The 21683-nt window shown below is 49.9% G+C and overlaps 3 protein-coding genes across 3 annotated transcripts; all 3 read right to left on the bottom strand.

Moving 5' to 3' along the window:
- Positions 1–16: 16 nt before the first annotated feature.
- QC763_709540 (uncharacterized protein) lies at positions 17–3965 on the bottom strand (the record flags this gene model as incomplete). Its single annotated transcript, XM_062915947.1, has 3 exons — positions 2306–3965; positions 1211–2238; positions 17–1160 (listed from the first exon to the last, which is right to left on the bottom strand). Exons 1-3 carry the CDS (start codon positions 3767–3769, stop codon positions 17–19), a joined length of 3636 nt encoding a protein of 1211 aa, XP_062761956.1. The 5' UTR covers positions 3770–3965.
- A 2664-nt stretch (positions 3966–6629) lies between these two features.
- Positions 6630–10786, bottom strand: QC763_709530 (uncharacterized protein; the record flags this gene model as incomplete). The annotated part of the gene is made up of 2 exons (XM_062915946.1): positions 6630–10690; positions 10754–10786. 2 exons carry the CDS (start codon positions 10784–10786, stop codon positions 8162–8164), a joined length of 2562 nt encoding a protein of 853 aa, XP_062761955.1. The 3' UTR covers positions 6630–8161.
- Positions 10787–10920: 134 nt separating this feature from the next.
- On the bottom strand, positions 10921–13084 carry QC763_0108700 (uncharacterized protein; the record flags this gene model as incomplete). Its single annotated transcript, XM_062906473.1, is given in 5 exon segments — positions 10921–10936; positions 11870–12222; positions 12307–12501; positions 12518–12647; positions 13059–13084. 5 exon segments carry the CDS (start codon positions 13082–13084, stop codon positions 10921–10923), a joined length of 720 nt encoding a protein of 239 aa, XP_062761954.1.
- Positions 13085–21683: the final 8599 nt, after the last annotated feature.

Here is a 21683-nt window from a genome sequence, read left to right as displayed (position 1 = left end):
CATACACCCCCATCACTTACTTCCTCCTAGCAGAGCTCCTAACCCCCTTCCTAAACTTACTCACATCCGCCCTCTTCCTCCTCCCGCTCGGCGTTCCCGCCTCCACCTTCAAACCCCCACTCCCCTTGCCAACATCAACCGGACTAGCGGTAATAGTATTCTCATCATCCACATCAAACTCCAAGTCTCTCAACGCCTCCTCGTCCATATCCGTCAACTCTTCACTCAGACTTCGCACCGCTTCCCTCCCGGCCCACTGCTTCTCCACCGCTGACGTCCCCTTCAACTCAAACTCTTCAAGGTACCACGGAATACCACCATCAGAAAGGACATTATGGTGTCCTTGTTGTTGGTTGATGCCGAAGGAGCCGTTTGACTGCGGTGGACTCAGTGGACCAGAGTGATTTTGTGGTTGCGGGTTGGAGGCAGGATTGTAGCCGGCAAGGGAGGGTGGTGAGTTTGATTCCTTGGGGATGCCGTTGGTAAGTATCTGCGGGATGTCAGTCCGTTGAGTGTCGTTGTTTTCTTCTGCTGTGACGGAATGGGCGGAGGACAAGGCACCGTTTGTTTCGGCATCGTGCTCGTCCGATTTGACCTCTATGCTTCCATCGCCAATGTGCTCGGTGCCTTCCATGGGATCGTCTGGATCCCCGTCGGCATCGACATCTTCGTCTAACTGATCAGCGACGATAATTTGGCCTTCCACAGGTGCGTCCGCCATGTCGACATCTTGTGAAATACCAGGGGCCAGGCTGCCGTCTCCTGACACCATGATGGTAGCTGCCGGACCGGGCTGTCTCAGCTCAGTGCTAGCCTCGATTATGGCCTCGAGTTCCGCCTGCAGACCCTCGAGAGGCTTCTTGCATATTTCCGCCTCTGCCTGCAAGGCGGATTCGAGAAGTGGCTGGAGTGACTTGAGCATTCGCTTTCCTATCCTTCTCCGGTCTTTGACATCTGCATTGCCGCCGTTCTTGACTGGAGACGCATCAATGCCGATGCCGCGAGATTCTTCGGTTGCCGGCACGGCTGGCGGATCGTTGATGCCTGCGTTGATGGCTTGGCACAAATCGGTGGCAAAATGTAGTGTGGTGGTGTAAAACCGCTGGTCCAGTTTGTCTTGCAACTCTCTAAAGCCCGGCTTGAAGATGTTCTTGTCAAGTCTATGATGTGTCAGTAGGTGGTCAACAATAAGGCGGCACGCATAACTTACAGGAAAGCCTTGTCAAGCACCGGTTGGAGCTTCTTGTAGACCGGGAAATAGCAACTGTCGACAAAGTCCTGCTCCAACTCGGCCGCTTCCAGCTTTGAGGCTTCCCGCTGGACAATTGCATCAGACAACTCCTTGAGCTGTTCCAGATCTTTGACGAGGCTGCCGCAAAACTCGATCCTTCTGGCCAGTCTTGTCTTCCCAGACGGACCCATGGCGGCAAAGTTGCGCCGTGTCAACTCCATCGACGAGAACGTCTCCATTTGAAGCTGCAGCCGTTTGAGTAAGGCGGCTCCACGCCTGGCCTCGCGCTTGAGGGTCCAGTAGCGACATGTTTCGGCGACATAGTCTTTGCGCTTCCGTATTGGGAAGCGAGAGAGTGAGCTCTCCACCGTGTCAAACACAGCTTGGGGGATAATGGGTGCACCCGACGGCAACTTCCAGATATTCTTGGCCGGCTGTCCCTTTTTCTTATCTCCGAGAACAGTATTCATTTTGGCGCCTGTCAACTGGGACTCGTCAGGGGGGTGCTCAGTTATGGCATGGCGGTGGGTAGCGGCTAATTGAAGGGCCGACGCTTGACTATTGGCCCAAATGCGCCCCTTCATGGTCCGCTTGTAGAAGCGCTTCGCATCTTTTGTCGCTTCAGCGACCGCATTCTCCTTTGCATAGTCCTGGGGACAGTGCTTGTCGCAATACGCCTTGAGCGGCATGCTGTCCAGCACAGCGAGAGCGCCCTGGCTGTTCTTCATCTTGAGAAACAACCGGCAGCGCCGGGCGCAGGTGACATGGAAGGCCTGGTAACAGTTTTTGTTAGAACACTGGATGCAGGCTCCCATGCGCTGACTGCAGATATAGCACGTCAACTTCCACCGCGTCTTGGGCACTTTTTCGACCTCCATCACCGGCTCCATGAAGGTGTGGTTCCCCAAAGACACCTCGGGGATCCACATGGCGCATAGCAGATGTGCCCATTTGGACGAGTTGGTCTGCTTGAAAGCCCCGTCGGTATTGGGGCAGAAAATGCATGTCTAAAAGAAATCAAAGTCAGTATCATCATTCGACACCTACCCGACAAAACTCGGCGAAAAGACCTACCGGAATACCACGACCAATCAACTGGCACTTCCTGCACAACCATTGCCCCTCGGGAATAAACGGCACACCATAGCATTCTTGGTGAACCGCCAAATCGCAACCGTCGCAAAACACGATCGCGTTGGTGTTCTCGCAGTCACCGTCGTCGCAGATGGCACATTTGCTGTCCTGCTCTTCTCCAGCTTGCGGCTCGCCATTAACTGCAGCCGCAGAGCTGGATCTCGGTCTGTGAGTCTGTGGCGGCTTCGGGTTGGGCTTCGGTATCCTCTTCTCGAGCGCATGCCACTCCTTTTCAATTTTGGTTATTGTGATCTCAAAGATCTCACGAGTTATTGGATCCAGTTCGGTCGCCTTTCGCCGACTGTTCAGATCCTCGAGCCACATATCATCTTGCTCGTCCATATCGTACTCCACACGCCCAACCACGCCGGCCGTGTGCTGGACTGGATCGCCTGCCGCCGAGACAACAGCGACCTGTTCCAGGTCCTCCTCAGTGTTGGCATCTATCGCCTTGATGAGCTTGCGATCAGGCCGGATGAAGTTGTCGCTCTCCTGATAGCCCACATTCATCATCGACTTGTCGACATATCTCGCCTGGCCAAACGTTTTGCTCTCATAAAGGGCGATACGGTCGATTTTTCGGTATGATGGCATCTTCAGATCCAGCCGCTCTTTCGCGTTCTGGCTGTGAATAGGCAGTACTTTGGGGACCTGGGGGGTTAACCCAAGATCCAGTGGTCGGGTGGCATACAAGGAGACCGAATCTCTTGTTGGCCTGGCAAGTCGACGCCTACTCGGGGTATCTGCTAGGCCGGAAAATGATGGCTTTCCCTGGCCATTAGGCGTGCCGTTTGCACCTGTGAAGACGAACGCGCCGTCCTTAGTAGGGGTACTTGCGCCATTCAGGAGGCTGGCAGTATCTAGCGCAACAGGCGTTGGGGGTGCTGGTTTTGTAACTATGCCGTCTACTTCGTCGGCAGGAAGCACTGCAAATGTGGCCTCGATGTCAAGATTTGGGTGGAACTCCTCCCATCCTCGCTCCTCTCTGGGCTTGTACCCCTCGCTCTGGACGACAGCGGCCGCCAGGGCTGTTGCTGAACTGTATTGCATATCGTCGAGTTCGTCTCGGTTCACGGCCGTTCGTATCCTCGTGCTTCGTTCTCTGCGCGGATAAACGGTAGGGGAGGGCTGCGCATCGGTCCGGGCTGAGGCTCGCTGTCTGGACACGGTAGTTGCTGGCCCTAGATTTTCGGGTGGGACTTCGCCACCATCGTCGTCTAGATATCTCCCACCACCTCCCGGGCCTCCGGGGACATATTTACGCTTCTTCAAGGGGGGTTCTGTTGCCGGGAGGTCTTCTGGAAACTTCCTGACGCGAGACGCGCTGGTTGAGCCGGTGCCCTTGGGCCGCCCTCTGGGACGGCCCCTGGACTGACGTCTTGGCGTTGTTGGCCCTGACGCCATGGCAAAAGGTGAGCAAGGTGGTTTTCGGGATAGAAAGTGAGGTAGAGGCTGCTCGGCGATGTCGTCAGCGGGATCAGCGCGTAGTTGTTGCTCGATGCGGGGTCGCTCGAACAGGGCGGGGTTTATTGGCTCGCATTGGTCATGTGTGAAAACCGTGTTCTTTGTCAACGCGGCGGTGTGCCTGCTGGCAGTTGGTGAGCTTATTTCGATGGTGGGTGATGCAAAGTGTCAACGAAACTCGACAAACATTCAGGGCATGTCGTCAAAACGCGTGGTGTAGTTCCACACAATGATTAGGTAAGAGGGGCTTTTGACAGATGAGGCCCGTGCGTGACCAGGGTGTGGAACACTCAGATGCACGTGCTTTTGAAGATATCCAACTTAGATTCTAGCTTTGGTGTCAAACTCGTAATCGCAAAGGTGGCGCGCAGTCACTACGAGGTAGAGGAACTATGCACAAATGAAATACACGTCTTATTCACGTCTTTTTGTAAGAGCAAGACCAGGGAAGCGCATGAGGTTCTAGAACTGCGTGGGGACGCTAGGCCAGTGAATATCACCACAACTGGAGCCCCGCTTGTTCGGTTCGCGACACAATGCTTCCCTCGTGCAGAAGGGTTTGAAAGAGCAGTCCAACGCGCAAAACAAGATCAAATGGGATCGGAAAGGGTCAATTGACTCTATATATATTCCAATTGCTCTGCAAAACTGTCAGGTGACCCCCATCGGCCCCTCCCTCTCCCTGTCAGCCCCCTGAATCCATGTTGGTTCCCCTGATGCAGACTCGCCTTGTAGGGCTGAAAGCTGCAAAGCAGTTTCTATTTTGGAGTTCCCAATGACGTGGTCCGCTCCACTCTGCATCTTGAGCAGAGCACCTTTGCGACAGGCCAATGGCTTGGTTTCCTCTGCTCTGGGACTCCAGTTGAGATCGAACTTGCATAACTGCCATCCGGGAGGGGTTGTTTTCATTTGCCATCATTGGCCCCAAGCTCTTGGGTCAACTTGAGATCCATCATCCCACTTTTGATCTCCGGCCTCCGCATTTTGTTGTTTCTTCCTCTGCAATTTTCACCGACTGTGGTCATCTCCAAACATTGCCAACCGCTTGTTCTTTGGACGGTGCCCAACCTCCCTCTGGAAACCCGATGGCACTTCAATCTACATCAATAAAAAACTTTTCGCCCTCTGCCCATAGGGATTTGTGCCGACGAGGTGCTCTAGGTTCGTTGAATCAATCATGACAGCAATCATCAGATTGACTTGTCCCGAATGGACTAATTGATCAGACAATTGAGTAAAGTGAAAAACAGTAGGTCTGCACAAAGTCACCCTTCGGCGGCATCATAGGTTTTGAAGATTGCGTTGCCCACAGGCTGCCATCCATAGCCACAAACCACGCTCGCTTGTTATCAGCAGCCTGTCAATATTGGAACGTCACACAGCATCCTAGGGCTGCAGCAATGGCCAAGACCTACTCAAACGTATTTTCACAGACCGGTAGTCAGTATGGAAAGTTCCCTTGTTCCCAAGGACATTTTGACAGTTCCGTAAAAGATTGGCCAATGGAAAAGCCATACAAAACACCCTTCCCATAGCAGTCAAAGACCACGCACCTTACGTAGGTTTCAAGAGAGAAGGCCACTTTTAGAGTCCTGAGACCAGCTACCTCCTCTTGGTTTGAACGATACATCGCAGAGCTTCCTCGAGAAGCCTCAGCTTTGCCGTGCAGTTCAACATGAAAAATTCCATAAACATCATTACAAAGAAGAAGCGCATCTCGGCATTGTACCTCCCATCAACTTAACCCCCAAAAAAAAAAAAAAAAAAAAGAAATCCATCCTCCCACGTGAAGAAGAGAAATTTACGAGATCGAGTATTAGTATGGTGTTGACATCGATGACTGTAACCCCAAAGCTATCTGATGCCAGTTATGGGGCTACTCATTACTCCTTCCTCCAACTGGACTTAGCTACCCCTTCCTGACCACCCCTTCCCCCTCCGCCCCTCGCTCCAGCTTCAACAACAGACCCAATCCCCACCACCACCACCCCTATCCAGGCAGCAACCCCTCTACTTCCCTCCCGAGACAAGAACATTCGACCCATGTGACTCCCGTCGACAGTAAACAGCCTTGGTCTCTTTTTATGCCATGGCATTCGATTCCAGTTTGATGACTGAACCGGGCTAAAGTGGTCTCTTTTTTTTTTGGTATCTTTTTTTTCTTATATTCTTTTTTGCTATATTTTTTGGTCATATTTTTTTGGTTATATTTCTTTTTGTTATATTTTTTTTTGGTTATATTTTCTTTTTAAAAAACATTGCTAGGAGCCGCCTCGCACCACAAAAAACGCAGGATCAGTTCAACAATTAAAAGTGCTCAGAATCGAGCACGAGATGGGCGCTCCTAGCGCGATCTCACCCGTATAACTCAGATAGCGTGTGTCATGCCAACCATGCCCTCATTCAGCGTGAGTTTGATTCCAGTTCATCGATAGCAATACATGGCCAAATACAACAGAAGAGAGGACTGCGAGACAAGGAATCGAAGCCAGGAAAGACACTTATCCGGATGCTGATTTGGACCATGTTATTCTTCGAGACAGAGTGGTACATGGCTTGTGTTTTCCGTGTGTGAGGCATGTGGTTTTGGTACCCATGTTGGCAATGTTTCGGGCATTGGTGACGGATGCGCTGTTCTAGCCATCAGGTATGTCCAAGGTAGGTAGATAATCTCCACCAAGCTAGCTGCGAAAGAGCTTGTGTATTACACGCGTGGTTTAACGTGACTATCAACATGTACCTTGCTTTGTGTCTACAGAAGGGATATACTCGAGGTGGGTGAATCGGATACCAGGAGATAGTTGAACGAGGCTATGACCATTTGATCAGCGCTGTAATATGGCAAGACATATCGATGCTGAGAAATCCGGAATCGAAGTACACAATCAACCGACAGTTTGCAAGTAAATCAGTACTAATTCGAAAAGTTCTCAATTCAAATTCAAATCTACCAACCCCTATTCTTTCTGCCTTCTTTGTTGCAAAACTAGAGCCTAACCACCAGGGCTGCTCTCCTTGCTTCCCACAACACTCACTCTCTTAGCTGCCGATAACTGGACTGACTTTCTCTGCTCATCTTGAAAACCTCCTTCTAGACCTCAAAATCAAGAAAACCAACACAAAAACACCATCTTTTCCCTGACCACTCCATAAATATGCTTTGATCAAACAACTCAGTAACTCAGAATGCAACTTTTACCACCTCCACTCCTGCAAAAAATGCCACTCTAGCAAGTGCAGCAACGAGACAAGAAATCGCACGCAACGACAACCACGAAGACCAAAGGCATAAAGGGTCCAGAATATCATCAGAAAAACACCAGCCAGAAAAGAAGGAGCTGAAGGGTGAACATAAACAGAAACAACCACGCTGTCCCAGTCCACCACCCCAACCTCCCGTTTCATCCCAGCGATATTCATATTTCATCTCATCCTTCTGTACTCTCTCTCTCTCCCTCTTCTCTCTCTCTTTCATCTCCCAATTATAACACCAACCTTTTGTACAAGAAACCCACAACACAAACAACGCCACCAAACCAACATCTATCCCTCTGAAAAAGAAAAGAAGAAAGATGTGTATATAACATATGTTCCAAAGGGCCAAGAAAGAAAGAGGGGTATATTAAAGACATTCAAATCCCGCCTGGCAACGAACAAGTCATCACCAACAACAAAGATTGAACATCATCAACAAACAGAAAAAAGCAAAACATGAGAAGAAATGAAGAAAACTTTCTTGACCCGCTGGAACACATGTGTATATAACCACCCACTCCTCTTCCCCCTCTACTGACACCTCCTGTCCCACAATGCATTCTCTCTCCGTCTTTCCTCCAATGATGAATGATGATGAGAAGATGCTGAATGATGCCCGCCCCCGCATTGATGAGAAGAAAAACAAAGCCAAGCCCGCAAACTCCCAACGCTATGCTCCTGACAAATGTTAAACACAAAAAGCTTTGTATGAACAACGAATATAAAAAACCAAGCCAGCCTCTTTTTCAAGAGGTGGCAGGAAGAGAAAAGGTGGGGATGAAAGATGGTCGAGTAAGCTTTTCCCAGTCCACTGTCGTTGCTGTTGCTTGCTCATCGTCGTTCAATCACTCCAGTCATCGTTCGTCTCTGAAAAAAAAACGAGCAAAATCCAACAGCACATAGCAACATAATCCATCATCAAGACATGAACACATGTTCATTCCCCCCCCTTTCCTTCCCTCCCATATAATGCCCATTCCATCTCCAATTCCCTCCTCTCTGTTTGTGCCATTATAAACTGGCGGGGTATCACAGAATGATGAAAATGATAAGAATTTTCGGCAATAATCTTCTTCTTCAGCCTAGCGTGCGACCGCTGTGGATCGCTTGCACGCCGGCAGCTCGAGGTGTGATTGAGTGGGGTGAGGCAGCGCCAAAGTCTGCCGGCTCGTGATAGTCTGGTGGAAGGCTGGTGGGGTAGCCGCCTTCCTCACTGAGCACGCTGAGATAACCACTCCCGACCTTGTCGCGGAGGGCCTCGATTTTTCTTCGATAGATCTCCCCACCAACGTCCCACTCCGTGTTGTTCTCGCCCGTATCATAGACAGGTGGAAGTTGCGGAATGACGCTGGTGTCGATTCTGGGGACCTCTGGCGCAAGGCCTTGAGGAACTGCAACGGTTTCCCCAAGGACGTTCGCCGTTGGCCGTTGTGTGTCTGGTGGTTGTGAGGTCCGGTAATTGGACTCTGGCTCGAGCACTGCCGTGGTCTTGATACTTGGCACGCGGGTCTGATTGTCGATTGGCTGGGCATGGGGTATAGGGGTATCATTGGTTGCCAGATCGACAATCCGCCGCTTGGGTGCTCTCCGGCGTCGGGTAGAGCTGGTGTTAACCTCGCTCGAAACAGTCTTGGGCTGAGGACGCTCTTTACGAAGGACAGCGGGCTCCTTGATGGGGGCATCATAAATGATGGCCGGCTTGCTCACATCCACGGCAGGAATCTCCTCGGGTGGCGGCTTGACCACGGGAACAGCAGGAGGCAACGCCGCCCTCTCTACCAAATACCGCTTCTCCGAGTAACTAGGCCCGCTTCCATCGATGGTGATGTCCTCAGTATATCCGGGTGTTTGACGGAAGAGGTTGAAGATGGTGATGCGGTAGTCGCGATGAGTGCGTGTAAAGGGGTTGCCATCCACATAGATCTCTCGGATCTCGGGAATTCCCGTCAAGCGAGCCAGTTCTGATGGGTCCGTCAGACGGTTGTCCCGCAAGTCTAACCTTTCCAGGGGAAAGAGCTTTTCAATTCCGGCAAGAGACTGCAAGCGGTTGGCTCGGAGGTTGAGGGCAGTGATGGCTGGGAGAGGGTTGCGGGTGAGTGAATGCAGCGAGTCGATCATGCAGTGGGCAAGGTTCAGGGCACGCAGCGAGGTTAGCGTGGCGACACTGTCGGGGATCTGGGTAAAGAGGTTAGACGACAGGTCGAGGGAGTGCAGGCTGTTGGCCAGTGGTGCCAAACTGGCGGCGGGAATGTTGGTCAAAGAATTATCCGTCAGGCTCAAGTGCTTGAGGAAGCGCCACTTGGAGGCTGGGAGGATGCCCATGGAAAGGAGGTTGGAAGCGCTTCCACGGCCGTTGTGCCACGAGTCCGAGAGACTTGACTGAGAGCTTCCAGAACCAGATCGCCGGATCTTGTAAGAAGATCCGCGCACGTTGGAAGAGCCGTTTCTGGAACTATGAGGCCGTCGGGGAGAGTGACTCCGTGGCCGAGTATCCCTTGCTGGTGACTTGAGCTCATCACTGTCAATCCTGACGATCGAAGGCCTCCTGCTGTCGGTGGGAGTCCGGCCCTCTTGGTCTGTCCCAAGTTCACTACTTAGAGAGCCGACAGGAAGATCGTTTGCCGATTTCCGGGCATCAGGGGAACCAGGGGCAGAGGTGGACTTTGGCAAGTCCATGTGCGACACCGTCGGACTTCTCCGAGGGCTGTTCACAGCTCCTGGCCAGGTTGACTGTGTGGTGGGTGATGCTTGGCTCTTGGATGTGCGGCGCCTGCGCTTGTCCATGTCGTCCAAGACAATATCGATCAGGATATCTGCTGGGTCCTCAATGCTGGCACGCTTGAGCGTGAGCGAACGAAGCTGTTCCGAGAGCTTATCCCAACCAAAGAATTGCCTAAAATCGATATCGCTCACCTCCAGTGCCTGGACGTTTTTGAAGACGTACAGAGGCACTGCTGAGTCAAAGGGAAACTCCTCGTAGCCCCTGATGAGACGAGCGCGCCAATCTGGAGCGAGTCTCAGGCAGGGAATCTTGGTAAAGGCGGAGTAGAGGTATTTCAAGTCATTTTGGATCGCCGCCTTTTGCCTTTCTGTTCGAGCGGCGGAAATACCCGATCCGATTCCGAAGCTGGCCCAAAGAGCGGACATGCCTGACATAACGCTCCGAAGACTGGAAACCGAGTGAATGGAGCCGACATCGGAGCCGCGACTCTTGGAACGCTGAGATTGCCCGAGGAAGGAGACATAGTTTCCCGAAGCCGTTGTATCATGCAGATTCTCCAAGCGAATTTTCATGGGCCCGACAGGTATGCTAAGCTCTTCGAATCGGGAGAGCAAATAAAAGAGGTGATGTGGGGTGAGGGCGAGTTTTGCTGACTTTACGCTGTGCGAGGTGAGGTTCAGCGAGCCCAGAGAAAAGGCGGCTGCCAGTGTGCTTGAGGTTGAGGCTGACGTAGCAGGCCGTTCCGGTATTGATGGGGACGTTGGTGCGTTCACAGGGGAGACCGACGAGACACTTTGTGAGGATCCATGGCGAGGTGTCTGCCGCCGAAACTGAAGCGCATTCGCGAGTGCCTTCTCGTGTGTTCGCACAAACGTTGCGAGTTGCTGTTCAGACAAGACAGTTAGCTTGGTTGATGGCGGCAGCAGCAGCAAAGACACCAAACATACCTTGACAAAAAACTCCCCGTCTTCCGAGTCCATGGTGTCGGCTAGTAAGAATGCATGGGGTTATGATGGTGACGATCAAAAGGAGCGGATGACTGCACGTCTGGAGCGGGGCGAGGAGGATATCGTCCAAAAACGCCTATCGGATGTCTGCCTGCGATGCAATTATTTTAAACCCTGGCGAAGCTGGGTGGAATTTCTGATGTGGCAAGGGTGGAACAGCAGCCTGCCGAAGTGTCATATGTTAGTCGGTCGATTCGTCACCTCGCACAGATGTGCTGTGTGTTCGGTGAGGAAGTGAGTCTGTGTTTTCCCCCAGCGGAACGTTGGGCAAAGTGTGGAAAGGCAACGAGGTCGGCCAGCCTGTCAGCGAACAATAATAAGGCGGTTCTATCGAGGTACACGGGACGGTCCAGAGACAGTTTCGAGATCGCAATCCGGGAGAGAAGCCGTCGGTGTTTAAAGACAAGTTGGGCGTAGCACAGCGGTCGTTCAAGCTGGCTGACAAGTGGTCAAAAACTAGGTATTGTCTAATCGGTCGGTTGCGGGGAGGGCAGCGGCTGTGCGGCGCGTAATATAAGGTAGGGTGGTTCGCTGGGACAGGACTCCGGGACCCCAACCCGCTTTGTGGTCATGCTCTGGTCGATATATGGCCGATGGGGTTTCAAAACCAAAGACCCGTTTCAAGGCGAATGTTGGTGCATTGCCGGTGTTGACAAGACAAATAAATCTTGATTTTTGTATTTGATATCGCGAGGCAGCAGGCAAACAGACATTGGTGGTTGTTGTGTGTTTCGAGGACTGCGAATGCTGATAAGGGTGGTTCGGTGTTGGGCGGTACCAAAGAGGGCGGCTCAGCACGTACCCGTTCCCGGGCACGGCGATATGGCGAGGAATGAACCACAGATCACGCGCAAGCAAGCAGGAGGGGGCGGAGGAGCTGAGAAACCAGTCACCGGATATCGATCCAAAATTCGAGGGGCGGAGGGAGGTGTGTCGGTCTCTCTGGGCGATAGCCGGGGCGGAGGAGTGTGCAGGACGCGGTCGCTCGATAGTTCGCTGGCAGGCTGGACGCAAAACACGGCCAAGGAAAACACAAATGTGAAATATTCAACTTACCGGGAATAGTGGTGGCCGGCGGGAGACCAGACTGTTCGGACCCAATCCGGGGGGGCTCTCGGATTTCCGTCGAAAAAGGCGGCTGGCGGAACGGGTGCCCAAGCAAGCGACAGAGTGAAGTCGAACGCGGGTGCGGGGAAGGGTTGAGTTGGGTAGATGTGGTGTGGTTCGGTCTGGTGTGCGAGGTGAAGCTGAGTGGAGCCCTTCTGTATTATGTATGGCGAGATAGGTATTAGGGTGAGGGGTTGGGCTGAGGTGAGGTGAGGTGAAGAGTTTTCGACCGACAACAACAACAACAGCAACAACGGTGACGACGTCTTTCTGCTGCTTCTTCCTATCCAGATATCCCGGCGCTACCACCTGCAGGAAAAAAGAGAGAGAGGGAAAAGAAGGGGTCCTCTTGGTGGTGAGGGGGGCAGATAGCGAAATTAAAATACCAATCCAACCACGAGCTGCACCTTGCACGGGGGCACTCCAGATTGGCGGCACTGAAAAAGCAGCGCTACTGCAGAGATGGTGGCGCCTAGTGGTATCGGTGACATGCCTGTCCAGGACTGCCCTCCACTCCTAGGGTCTGCCTGCTGAGGTGCTTCCAAGCCTTGGTTCTTCTCTCTCTTCTCACCAGCTTCGCACTGTGGTCGTGGTCACCCCAGCAAACCGTTTTTTGGTTTTTCTCCATCCGACATCAGGGTCCTGAGTCCCGTCCTGGGTCTTGGGGGTCTTGGGTCTGTCTTGATCACCGGCCGAGTTGTCGGTCGGGTCGAATCCACCAGAGACTCTGGAGATCAATCACCATCTCTTGCGGGTCGAGTGTTTCGCAGCCCGTCTATCCGATCACTGTGCCTCTCTGATGTACACACTCTCACTCTCACACTCTCACACTCTTACACACCACTCACCGTCATTTCGCTTTGACTGTTTCCATGACGACCGCGGGCACCTACCAGACCACTACCACTGCTACCTACCACACTCGGGGCGTCCAAGTCCAACCTACCTATCTATCTACACTAGAAGGCCCCCTGCTGCTCCTTATTATCTGTCCGACGATATGATATTGAGAAGAATTATGCTATGCTGTCCCATAATCTATGGTTAGTTCAAGACATGCAGCAATGGAATTTCATCAAAGTGCAGCTGGACCTCTCCCTGCCGTCATCTGAACCCAGCCAAGTGCTGGCTGCATCACTGGATTCTCGAGCCAATGGCCGGCATCATGACCATATGCGGGGTTGCAGCGCTTCGGCAGGATGATGCATGTCTCAAGGCTGGTGAGCACTCACAACCTCTGGATGATGCAGCCACTTCAGCGCCCGGCTTGAAGCGCAGCTGCGGCGCTCACGTCGATACGAAAAAAAGGCTGCCTCTGTGAAGCGGTGTACTATGTTGTGCTGTGGTGGCATAGTGTAAGGTCGTTTGTGGTGGGTGAGAGGTGAGCATTCGCGTTCATCAGCGGCGATATCATATCGGTTGGAGTCTGATATTGATATCCGGAACGGCGCCGATGAGCGGACGGAACTTCTCGTCAGACATTGATCACAGTACCCAGCACTGTACGGAGCTGATTTTGGAGCTGAGCAAAGGCTTGGCTGCACGGCAGATCAACAAATCAACCGCCCAAAGGAACTTGGACCATGACTTTTTGTGGCCTGGTGATCTTTCCCATCATGATCCCATTCTGATCACCCGAACTTCCGTGTAGCCGACACATGCTGATGCTCAAACATCTTCTAGAAATCTTTTTTTTTGGGGGGGGGGATGCTGTCCTCGACATCCACAAGCATCACAAGCATCAATGCTGTTTCCCCAGCCCTGGCGCTTTGTTTACTTGCACTCGAACGATGGTCGCTAAAAAGCTCCGGGCCCCGGTAATTAGGTCCTTATGCGTTGCCCCGACTGGCTATAGCACCCAGATTACAGGCCAGCCTAAACATGTCGTCAGATCTTCCGTGCGCACTTATCTCAACCCGCCACATCTGTGCGGTCTTGGAATTCTAGGATGCTATGTAGCCCAAGATGATATCTCAAGTATAGGGTTGTATACTTACGTGTCGCTGACCTCGAGCAAAAGCTTCTCCCGCTCACAACATCCGGAGGGCAATGCGGATTGCCCGATGTGCCCAGAGCCAAGCCCTGTCGACAAGGTCAACCCATGAACCCTAACATCCAGGGTTCAACGTCAGTCGCCATTCACCTCACGGGGCCCCGGCACGCCCACACACTCCCAACGACCTCCCTCTTTAAACACAAGGGCCTTGGCATACCGCTGTGATGCCATCCTTCCAGCATCCCATTGCTTGGATCAAGACGGGATGCCTTTTACAACCGCTTCAGCCGGAGAAAAAAAAGAAGAGAACGACATTCGAAACATTGTCGTGGAGCCCTGAGGTTACTCGATCACGCATGTCTATGACATGTCCGAGTTGGAGATCGATACGGCATTCAACTACCACGACGACTCCATCCTCAACTATCAAGCCAGCGCAGCACTTACACGTTTGTTGACGGGGCGGAATTATGTCATACTCTGCAGCAACCGCAACGCTCTCTCGTCGGTGATTGGGAAGGGTGGCCGAGTGGCATGTCATCCTGCTTCGCGGCTAACCCAACCCTGCAGCAGACAGCGTTGCTTTATCTATCTGCTATGCTCCCCCCACATTCAGAACACTTTACAGCGCTTGTGTGGACACATGGAAGCAACGCTAGGAATGGCTCTTGTCTGGAGAGGAAACCGGGTTGTACGAAAGGGATGGAGAAAGATCTCAGTCGAACACCCTCTTCTTTCTGGTTTGTTCGTTTTCCCCCTCCTCAGCTCTGTGTTGCATAGCCCACAATGCACATTCCTTCCAATGACCTAGAGATACGCCGGCCTGTCAAAGTCTGGCCCGGAAACGTGCATCTCGTGCGACCAACCGGTGGTGTATCGCCAAAAGGTGCGATCTTGCGGGATGGTGCGGGACATTCCGGGAGCGATGTACTATCGAAGATTGCCGCCGGCGGGGTTGATGTTCAAAAACCCAAGTCCCTCCTTATGGAACAAAAGGCTCTGCCTCACGCCAGCATCCTGCGGTCTCACCGCCTCTGAGTCTCGAGTTCCATGTCGAGCAGGATAGGGTTCATTATGACTGGCTGGTTGAGCTTGAAATACCTCCGAGTGGTGGGCATGGTGCAGGAGTTGCCGGTTCAGGTAGCAAGCCCCTCCTTCAGAGACCAACATCACCACCATCCAAGATGTCTGTTTCTGAGATGCAGATCGAGTCCAGAGGTGTCATGGACCCAAGACAGATATTATCTCTCGATAACCCAACGGAGAAATCAAAGAGAACATCTTCGGCTCAAGACACCAAAGCTCAGCTGGATATGCCCGTCAGCGCCGAAGATCGTTGCTATCCCATGCCGGAGTCTCGCAAGATCATCTTGATCGACTCATTTTCCATCCTCTTTTCCCAGCCCCTCTCTTCTTAACCAGTCGATGAATTTCTTGCAAAAGAGATGCCAAGAATGCACCCACCCATCATCCATCCATCCATCCATCCATCCACCCAACCCACAACCATCGTTTCGAAGCCTTGCAGGTCTCATGCCGTGCCATTCATTTCACTTCTTCTCCCACTTACCTTACCACCAACTCCACACCACCCACCATCTAACATCCTGCTTCCCGTCATGAACAATGCGACATGGGCGGGTGGAAAGTGGGAGTTGTGTCCATGTGGAGTTCTGTGCATTACCCCGCCCTATCCTATCGCGTCCCGACGGCTTCGACCGTTGAGGAAAGAAAAAATGATGCCCTACAAACAGCAGTTGACCTTGTTCAACATCTCGATAATGACGTAGAGAACATCTGATGTTTTGAAGCCAGGTGATGCGGTTCGACATATCCCGGTGTAGACTGCCGTTTGTTCCGATCATGGATGGGCATTTTACCACCACATCATCTGAAGGGGATCATGGCACCTGAGAGAAAGCGCGGGGTTTTTTGTATCACGAGGGTAGAGGGAGGGGCAGTCGCCTATGGCGGTTAGGAATAGGAATGTGTGCGTATCGTTTCAAGGGTATAAGAGGCCTTGATATAACCCTGGTACACTATTTGGGGACAGGGGGTGAGCAAAGGTGAGAGGGCTCGGTGTATCCCGATTGGGAAAGCCTAGGTAGTGTATTGACGCCAGACCTCTACGCTGCATCCTGTCAAATACGGTATAACGTAGTCAATTACGTTAATTTTGGTGTTATACGAGGGAGAATTCTTAGAGAGTACAGCAAAGCCGGACATAGTAGTTTAAATCCTACTATTCAAGTGATAATTTTATTAATAGTAGATTAAAATAATCAATTAAATATACTCTTAACTAACGCTTTATTTAGAACTTCTTAATATTTTTATTTTTATTTAAATCTCTTAATAGTTTTAATATCTTTAAAGCTTATTATTTTTTATAATATTTCTATAGTTTTTATTTAATAATATTTATTACTCTCTTAAAGTCTTTATTATTATTAAATGTAAACTTATATATTTTAAGTTATATTTTTTTATTTTACTTTTTGTAATAATATTAAATTTAAATCGTCAACTTTTTTTGACTAATTTTTTAGGCATTTTTAATATCAATAAAATTTTAAAATTTGATAAATTTACTAACTAATATATCATTAATAATTATGAATATTAAGATTTTATATTATAAATTAAATTATTCAAATATGATTATATTATGTTAAAATTAATTTCATGAGGCTCATTTTACAGCGCGTCACTACTGTAATACTCCGTAGTAGCAGCTTAAGCAAAAGCGTTATATACTGGAAAAGTATTTTATAAAGTACCTACTCAGTATTTACTCAGCACTTACTACGTACCTTCTTAGCATTTACTTGATACCTATCTAGTATCTACTTAGTAAAGTAAGCTACTGCAAAGTTTTATATCTGCTGCTATAGTAGACTGAAATAGCTTAAATATAAAATTTAAGCTATTTAAACTCTATAAATGCCTAGTATAATTTGTGAGCTAACTGACCTATAATAATCTATACTCTTAATAAGCCGATAGCCAAATTTACTCTATTTTGTATAGCTATAAGTATATTTTTCGTAAAATATAGTTAAATTTTAGTTTGTAAAGCTGAACTTTAGTTCATTTGCCCGTTATAGTGTGCGAGGCTCTATAAAGCCATTGGAGGTATATAGTAGAAGTGAAGTGCAAGCTTTACTATAAGATTAGAAGTTAGTATATAGTAAATAAACTATTTTAAATATAGAAGGTTATTTTTTATAATTTTGTAACTTAGTGTTATAGAGCGCTGTAGCTGTATATCCTAGCAGTGAGCTATAGGTATCAGATATTGAGTCTTTTGCTGTCGCAAGTACTGTAAATGCGTGGCTATATAGGGCCTACAGGCATATATAAAGCATAATCTTTACTACTTTTTAATTGTTATTAATAGTTAAATCAATAGTTTTGCTTAGATATAATGCTTAAATACTTTATTATATACTTAATAAATAGTTTTATAATAATAATAATATAGTTATAATTACTTTAGAGAAAACTACTTTATAGTAATAATTTAACTATAAATTATTAAATATAGTATAAAGTAATTAATTGTGTCAATTCTAGTATTATGTAAAGGAGAGTTCCTACGTGGTACTGTGAAGCTAGACCTGGTCGCTTAGGTTTTACTGCCAAGGTGATGATCTTGTTAACAGTGGGTCAGGATAACCAAACTTGACACATCCCCCAGAAAATGTGTACTTTTTCACAGTGTAAGCGAATGTTGAAGGGAACCAAAGTTGGGTCAAAAACCCCCACACAGAGAGCCGAATGGGACGGTGAAGGGGGGAATAGTGTGTGTGGTTCGCTTCCATCCTGACACACGGACCACAAGGGAATCAGATATTCAACACCACCACCACCACCACCACCACCACCACGAGGTCAGACATTCTCGCTTCCATCCTGTGTCCATCAGGTATGTGCTTTGTTAGCTCCTCAAGAAAGAAAACGGCACATTTAGACGCACGCGCCCGCGCGGGGTAAATGGGATTGGCAAAGAAATGATACGCCAATTCCTACCTACCCACCTCTTGTCTTCCCTTCACCGCTCCTCTTGGTTGCAAATCTTTTTCCATGTGGTTATATGCCGGCGGCGCTTCGACGAGAAAAGGAGGGGTAAATGCACACACAGGCAGCACAAAACATGGGATTTTTTGGTCTTGGTAAGTAGCTAGGGACCAGCAAGACGGCCGGAGGTTTTGCACCATAAGGTACCTTACCTACCTTGACTACTGCAGAGAATGTCTTTCCCCGAGGGGACTATCTATTTGTGAGGTTGTAGCGCAGTAGCTTCATGTTTCGTTTCCTTTCGCGAAGGAAGGGAGGGATCGTTTGACCCCTCACTTGTTCTTTTTGAGAGTATCGATATGTGGTGGGAGAACGGATCAAATAGCGGTCTGAGAACATCCTATCCTACCCTACCCTGCCTGCCGGTGCTGAAGAGAAAGAAGTCCTCGCCATGGGCTTGCAGTTGGTTCTTGCCGTAGCCGGGGGGTTACACTACATGATATCTCCCTTGGTCTTTTTTCCTTCGAATCCCTCTGTACATTAACACCGACGAGAATCTTGCCTTTTTTGGGGGCTGGTTTTCATGGAGGGGTGAGGTAAAATCCCTTGTTTTTTTTTTTTTTTTTTTTTTTTTTTTTTTTTTTTTTTTTTTGCCTGCCTTCCCCCTCATCAGGAGGGGCTGGGGTTAAAGTGCTTGCATGAGGGATTGTGTATCAGTAAGTAACATCAACTCAGAGGCATGATTATGTGCATACACATGTATGTACGGTGCTTGAAGATTTTTTTATTCTCTATCTCATACCATCTTGTTTGCGCGGTTGAGCTCGAGGTTGGTTGTTTCTCACCGCTTAGGTCTTCGCTGGAATATTTTTCATACCCTTCGCAACGCCACCTCGGAGGAAGGATGAAAAGGATGGGCGCACAGCATACACACCTTCAAAAGGAGGGGGAAGATCTGGAGGGGATGGACGGGATGGAGGAGGAGTGGGAGAGAATGATTGCCTCCGTCTCCCCGGCTGGATACTAGGAATCACAACCTGGACCGGAGCATGGGGGATATTGCCGAAATCGGGGTCGGAGAACTCGGGAGACACGGGATAGATGTAGATTGATTGACCTGTGGGTAGCTGCTGTGATGAGGATGATCATGGACCCTGAGGTGATCATGGGGGCGGGTTTGGGGGCGGGGAAAAGGGCTAAGGTAGGTAGGTATGTTACGCAGATATTGGGAGCTGCATGTGTGGATGGACTGGGTAGGCGGTATGCATGAGTGAGAAACGGTGAAGAAGGAGGCTGCGGCGCGGGCTGTTTGAGCTATCGTGGGTAAGGTAGGTCAAGAAGAAGATTAAGGTGAGTCTTTGCAAGTATGTCTTGGTTCAACGTGGTCTGGTTGTTGGAGGCCCTGGCCTGGACCGCATCTGTCAGAGCTGAGCGGTTAGAATGATGTGCTGTTCACAGGGTCTGTCTTGTACAACTATTAGCCGAAACATGTGTCTGGGTTGAAGGGTTTGGTGGTTGACGCCTTTCATGTTGGGTAAGGTAAGACGTTGCCTGCTGCCTCCTGCCATCTGAACTCATGACTGCGGGATGACAGTTGTGCGCTAAGTCTCCTCTGAATATTGGATATTCACTGGGTCGTCGAGTCGGGGATACTGTCACTGCATAGCTGGTTTGGTGCGGTGGAAGCGGTGACCACATGGAGCATATGTCGCCCATTGCGCCGTGTATTTGTGGCCTCGTTGTCCGTTGTTGGACATAGGGCACATGGCGCACCGCACATGATGTCAGCTGGTCAAGGAGAGGATTGACATCTTGTAATCCAGCGGTGTCGGTCATCTAGTTGTTCAACATGAGCCCCTGAATATCTGCCGCTGCATAGATTGCCCCTTTTCTCGAGCAAGCTGGCTATTTGTGTACGTGGGCTGCAGACATATGTCGTTGACCCGGATTGCGGCGACTGTGCCATTGATGAAGTTACACCTGCTAATATGAACCTCGCTGCTCTCCGTTAGAAAGAGGCGATGGCTCAAATGATCAGTTGTTAGACTGATTGTCGATCTCGCATGAAATTTAAAGTGATAAGCTTACAGCTGTAAGAGAAACGACAATGACAGGCGGTCCCGGTACACTAAAAACTATCCTCTTGCGCGAGCATAAGGACACCAGCGACGCCAACCGCTTGACCGACGTTAGCTTCTCGAGGCGAGAGCTTGTCACTCGCCCCTTCCTCACCACAACCCTCCGCCCTTCCACCAACCATCTCCACCCCATCCAAAGAGGAAGCAGCTACTCCCATAACTTTCCCCTCGTAGCCAACAACTTCCTCGTCCTCCCCCAACAAATCCAAGAGCTCTACCACATTAGCTAAGCTGTAGGTGGCTCTGTCCCCCCTCAACCATCACCACAGATGTCAAAACATCACAGGTTCGATTCCTCTCATGGAAAAAAACATCATGTAATTACCTGGTCAGCCGCTTATGGCCCAGGATAACACCATGTATCATCAAATCATCAGCAACAGCTCTGGACTTGGTCAACCCAGTTGAGCTAGATGACTGAGAAAGAAAATAGCAGGCCCCCCCAGACTTTGTTTCTGGGTGAGCCATCGTGCAATGAAGTGGGTTTGGTCACTTTGGGGGGGGGGGGAATGGGATTGCCTGCTTACTTGGTTGGCGCCTGTGGGATGATGAGTTCTTCTTTTTGATCTTCCAAGCAGACTCTCAAATATCTATTAAATACATATCATCCAGCTAGGTCGGGAGATGCTGATGAGTCTACCTTGGACTTAATCAGTCTAGAAGAAATTAGAATTGGGTGGTCTAGACTTAGTGGGGTTGGTGCAATGGAGCTGGATCACCTACCTCAATCTTGTAGACAAATTAGCAATTGGTCTCTTGTCATAGACAATGCTGCAGCTGGCAGGTTGCCTGGCAACTCTCATAAAGATGTGCAATGATGAGTTTTTTTTTCTCTTGCGTTGTGTAAACTGCTCGCCTCAACCCTATCCATCGTCAAACTGTCCTCTCACTGATGATAGGCAACTATTCTTGTTTCCATGCTGTGGCAACGAGCTTGCGCGTAATCGAGGCGAGTACCCGACTCCAACACGGAGTTCAACAAGTACGGCAATGCCGGCTGGGAGGGTTGCTTTGTGCTTGTGTCAAAGCTGGTGTCAAAGTTGGACTTGTGAGCCGTTCCTCTCTACGTGGGGTTATGGGACTTGACAGCTAGGAATGAATCATATGCCTCTCCACCTCGAGAGAATATCGATCAAAGGACGAATACCCTCTAGGTTTGACCGGGTTTTTGAAAACTGCCTTGGAAGGTTTAACATTGGGCAGGTTGTCTATTGTCTCGCAGGTGTCTCGGGTGACGAAGACACGAAAGATAAACGGAAGCAAGTGGAGTCAAGCTGTCTTGGGCCCCTTCTTTCTCGGTTCCGACTTGAAGGGACGGTTTGATGAGGCAGGCGAAACGTGCCTTCTGTTCCCGTTGGCCGGTTTGACGAGACATGTCCCTGGGTTTGAGGTTGCACGCGGTTGCTGGACTTTGGCGGGAACTAGGGGCAGAGGATGGATAACTTATGGCTAGTAGATCCTATCAGTAAGGGTAGATAAGGAAAATGATCGTGACAAGCAGCTAATGGAGCTGCGGTGTGGAGGAACGGTAACTTGTATCCCGTGATTGGAAAGGGTAACTAAAAGTAAATGGAGAGGACGAGGGGTCGGAGACCGATGTGTACCCAAG

This window comes from Podospora pseudopauciseta (assembly GCF_035222475.1).
Source record: "Podospora pseudopauciseta strain CBS 411.78 chromosome 7 map unlocalized CBS411.78m_7, whole genome shotgun sequence".
NCBI classification, from domain to species: Eukaryota; Fungi; Ascomycota; class Sordariomycetes; order Sordariales; family Podosporaceae; genus Podospora; species Podospora pseudopauciseta.
This window is presented reverse-complemented; position numbering and strand designations above follow the sequence as displayed.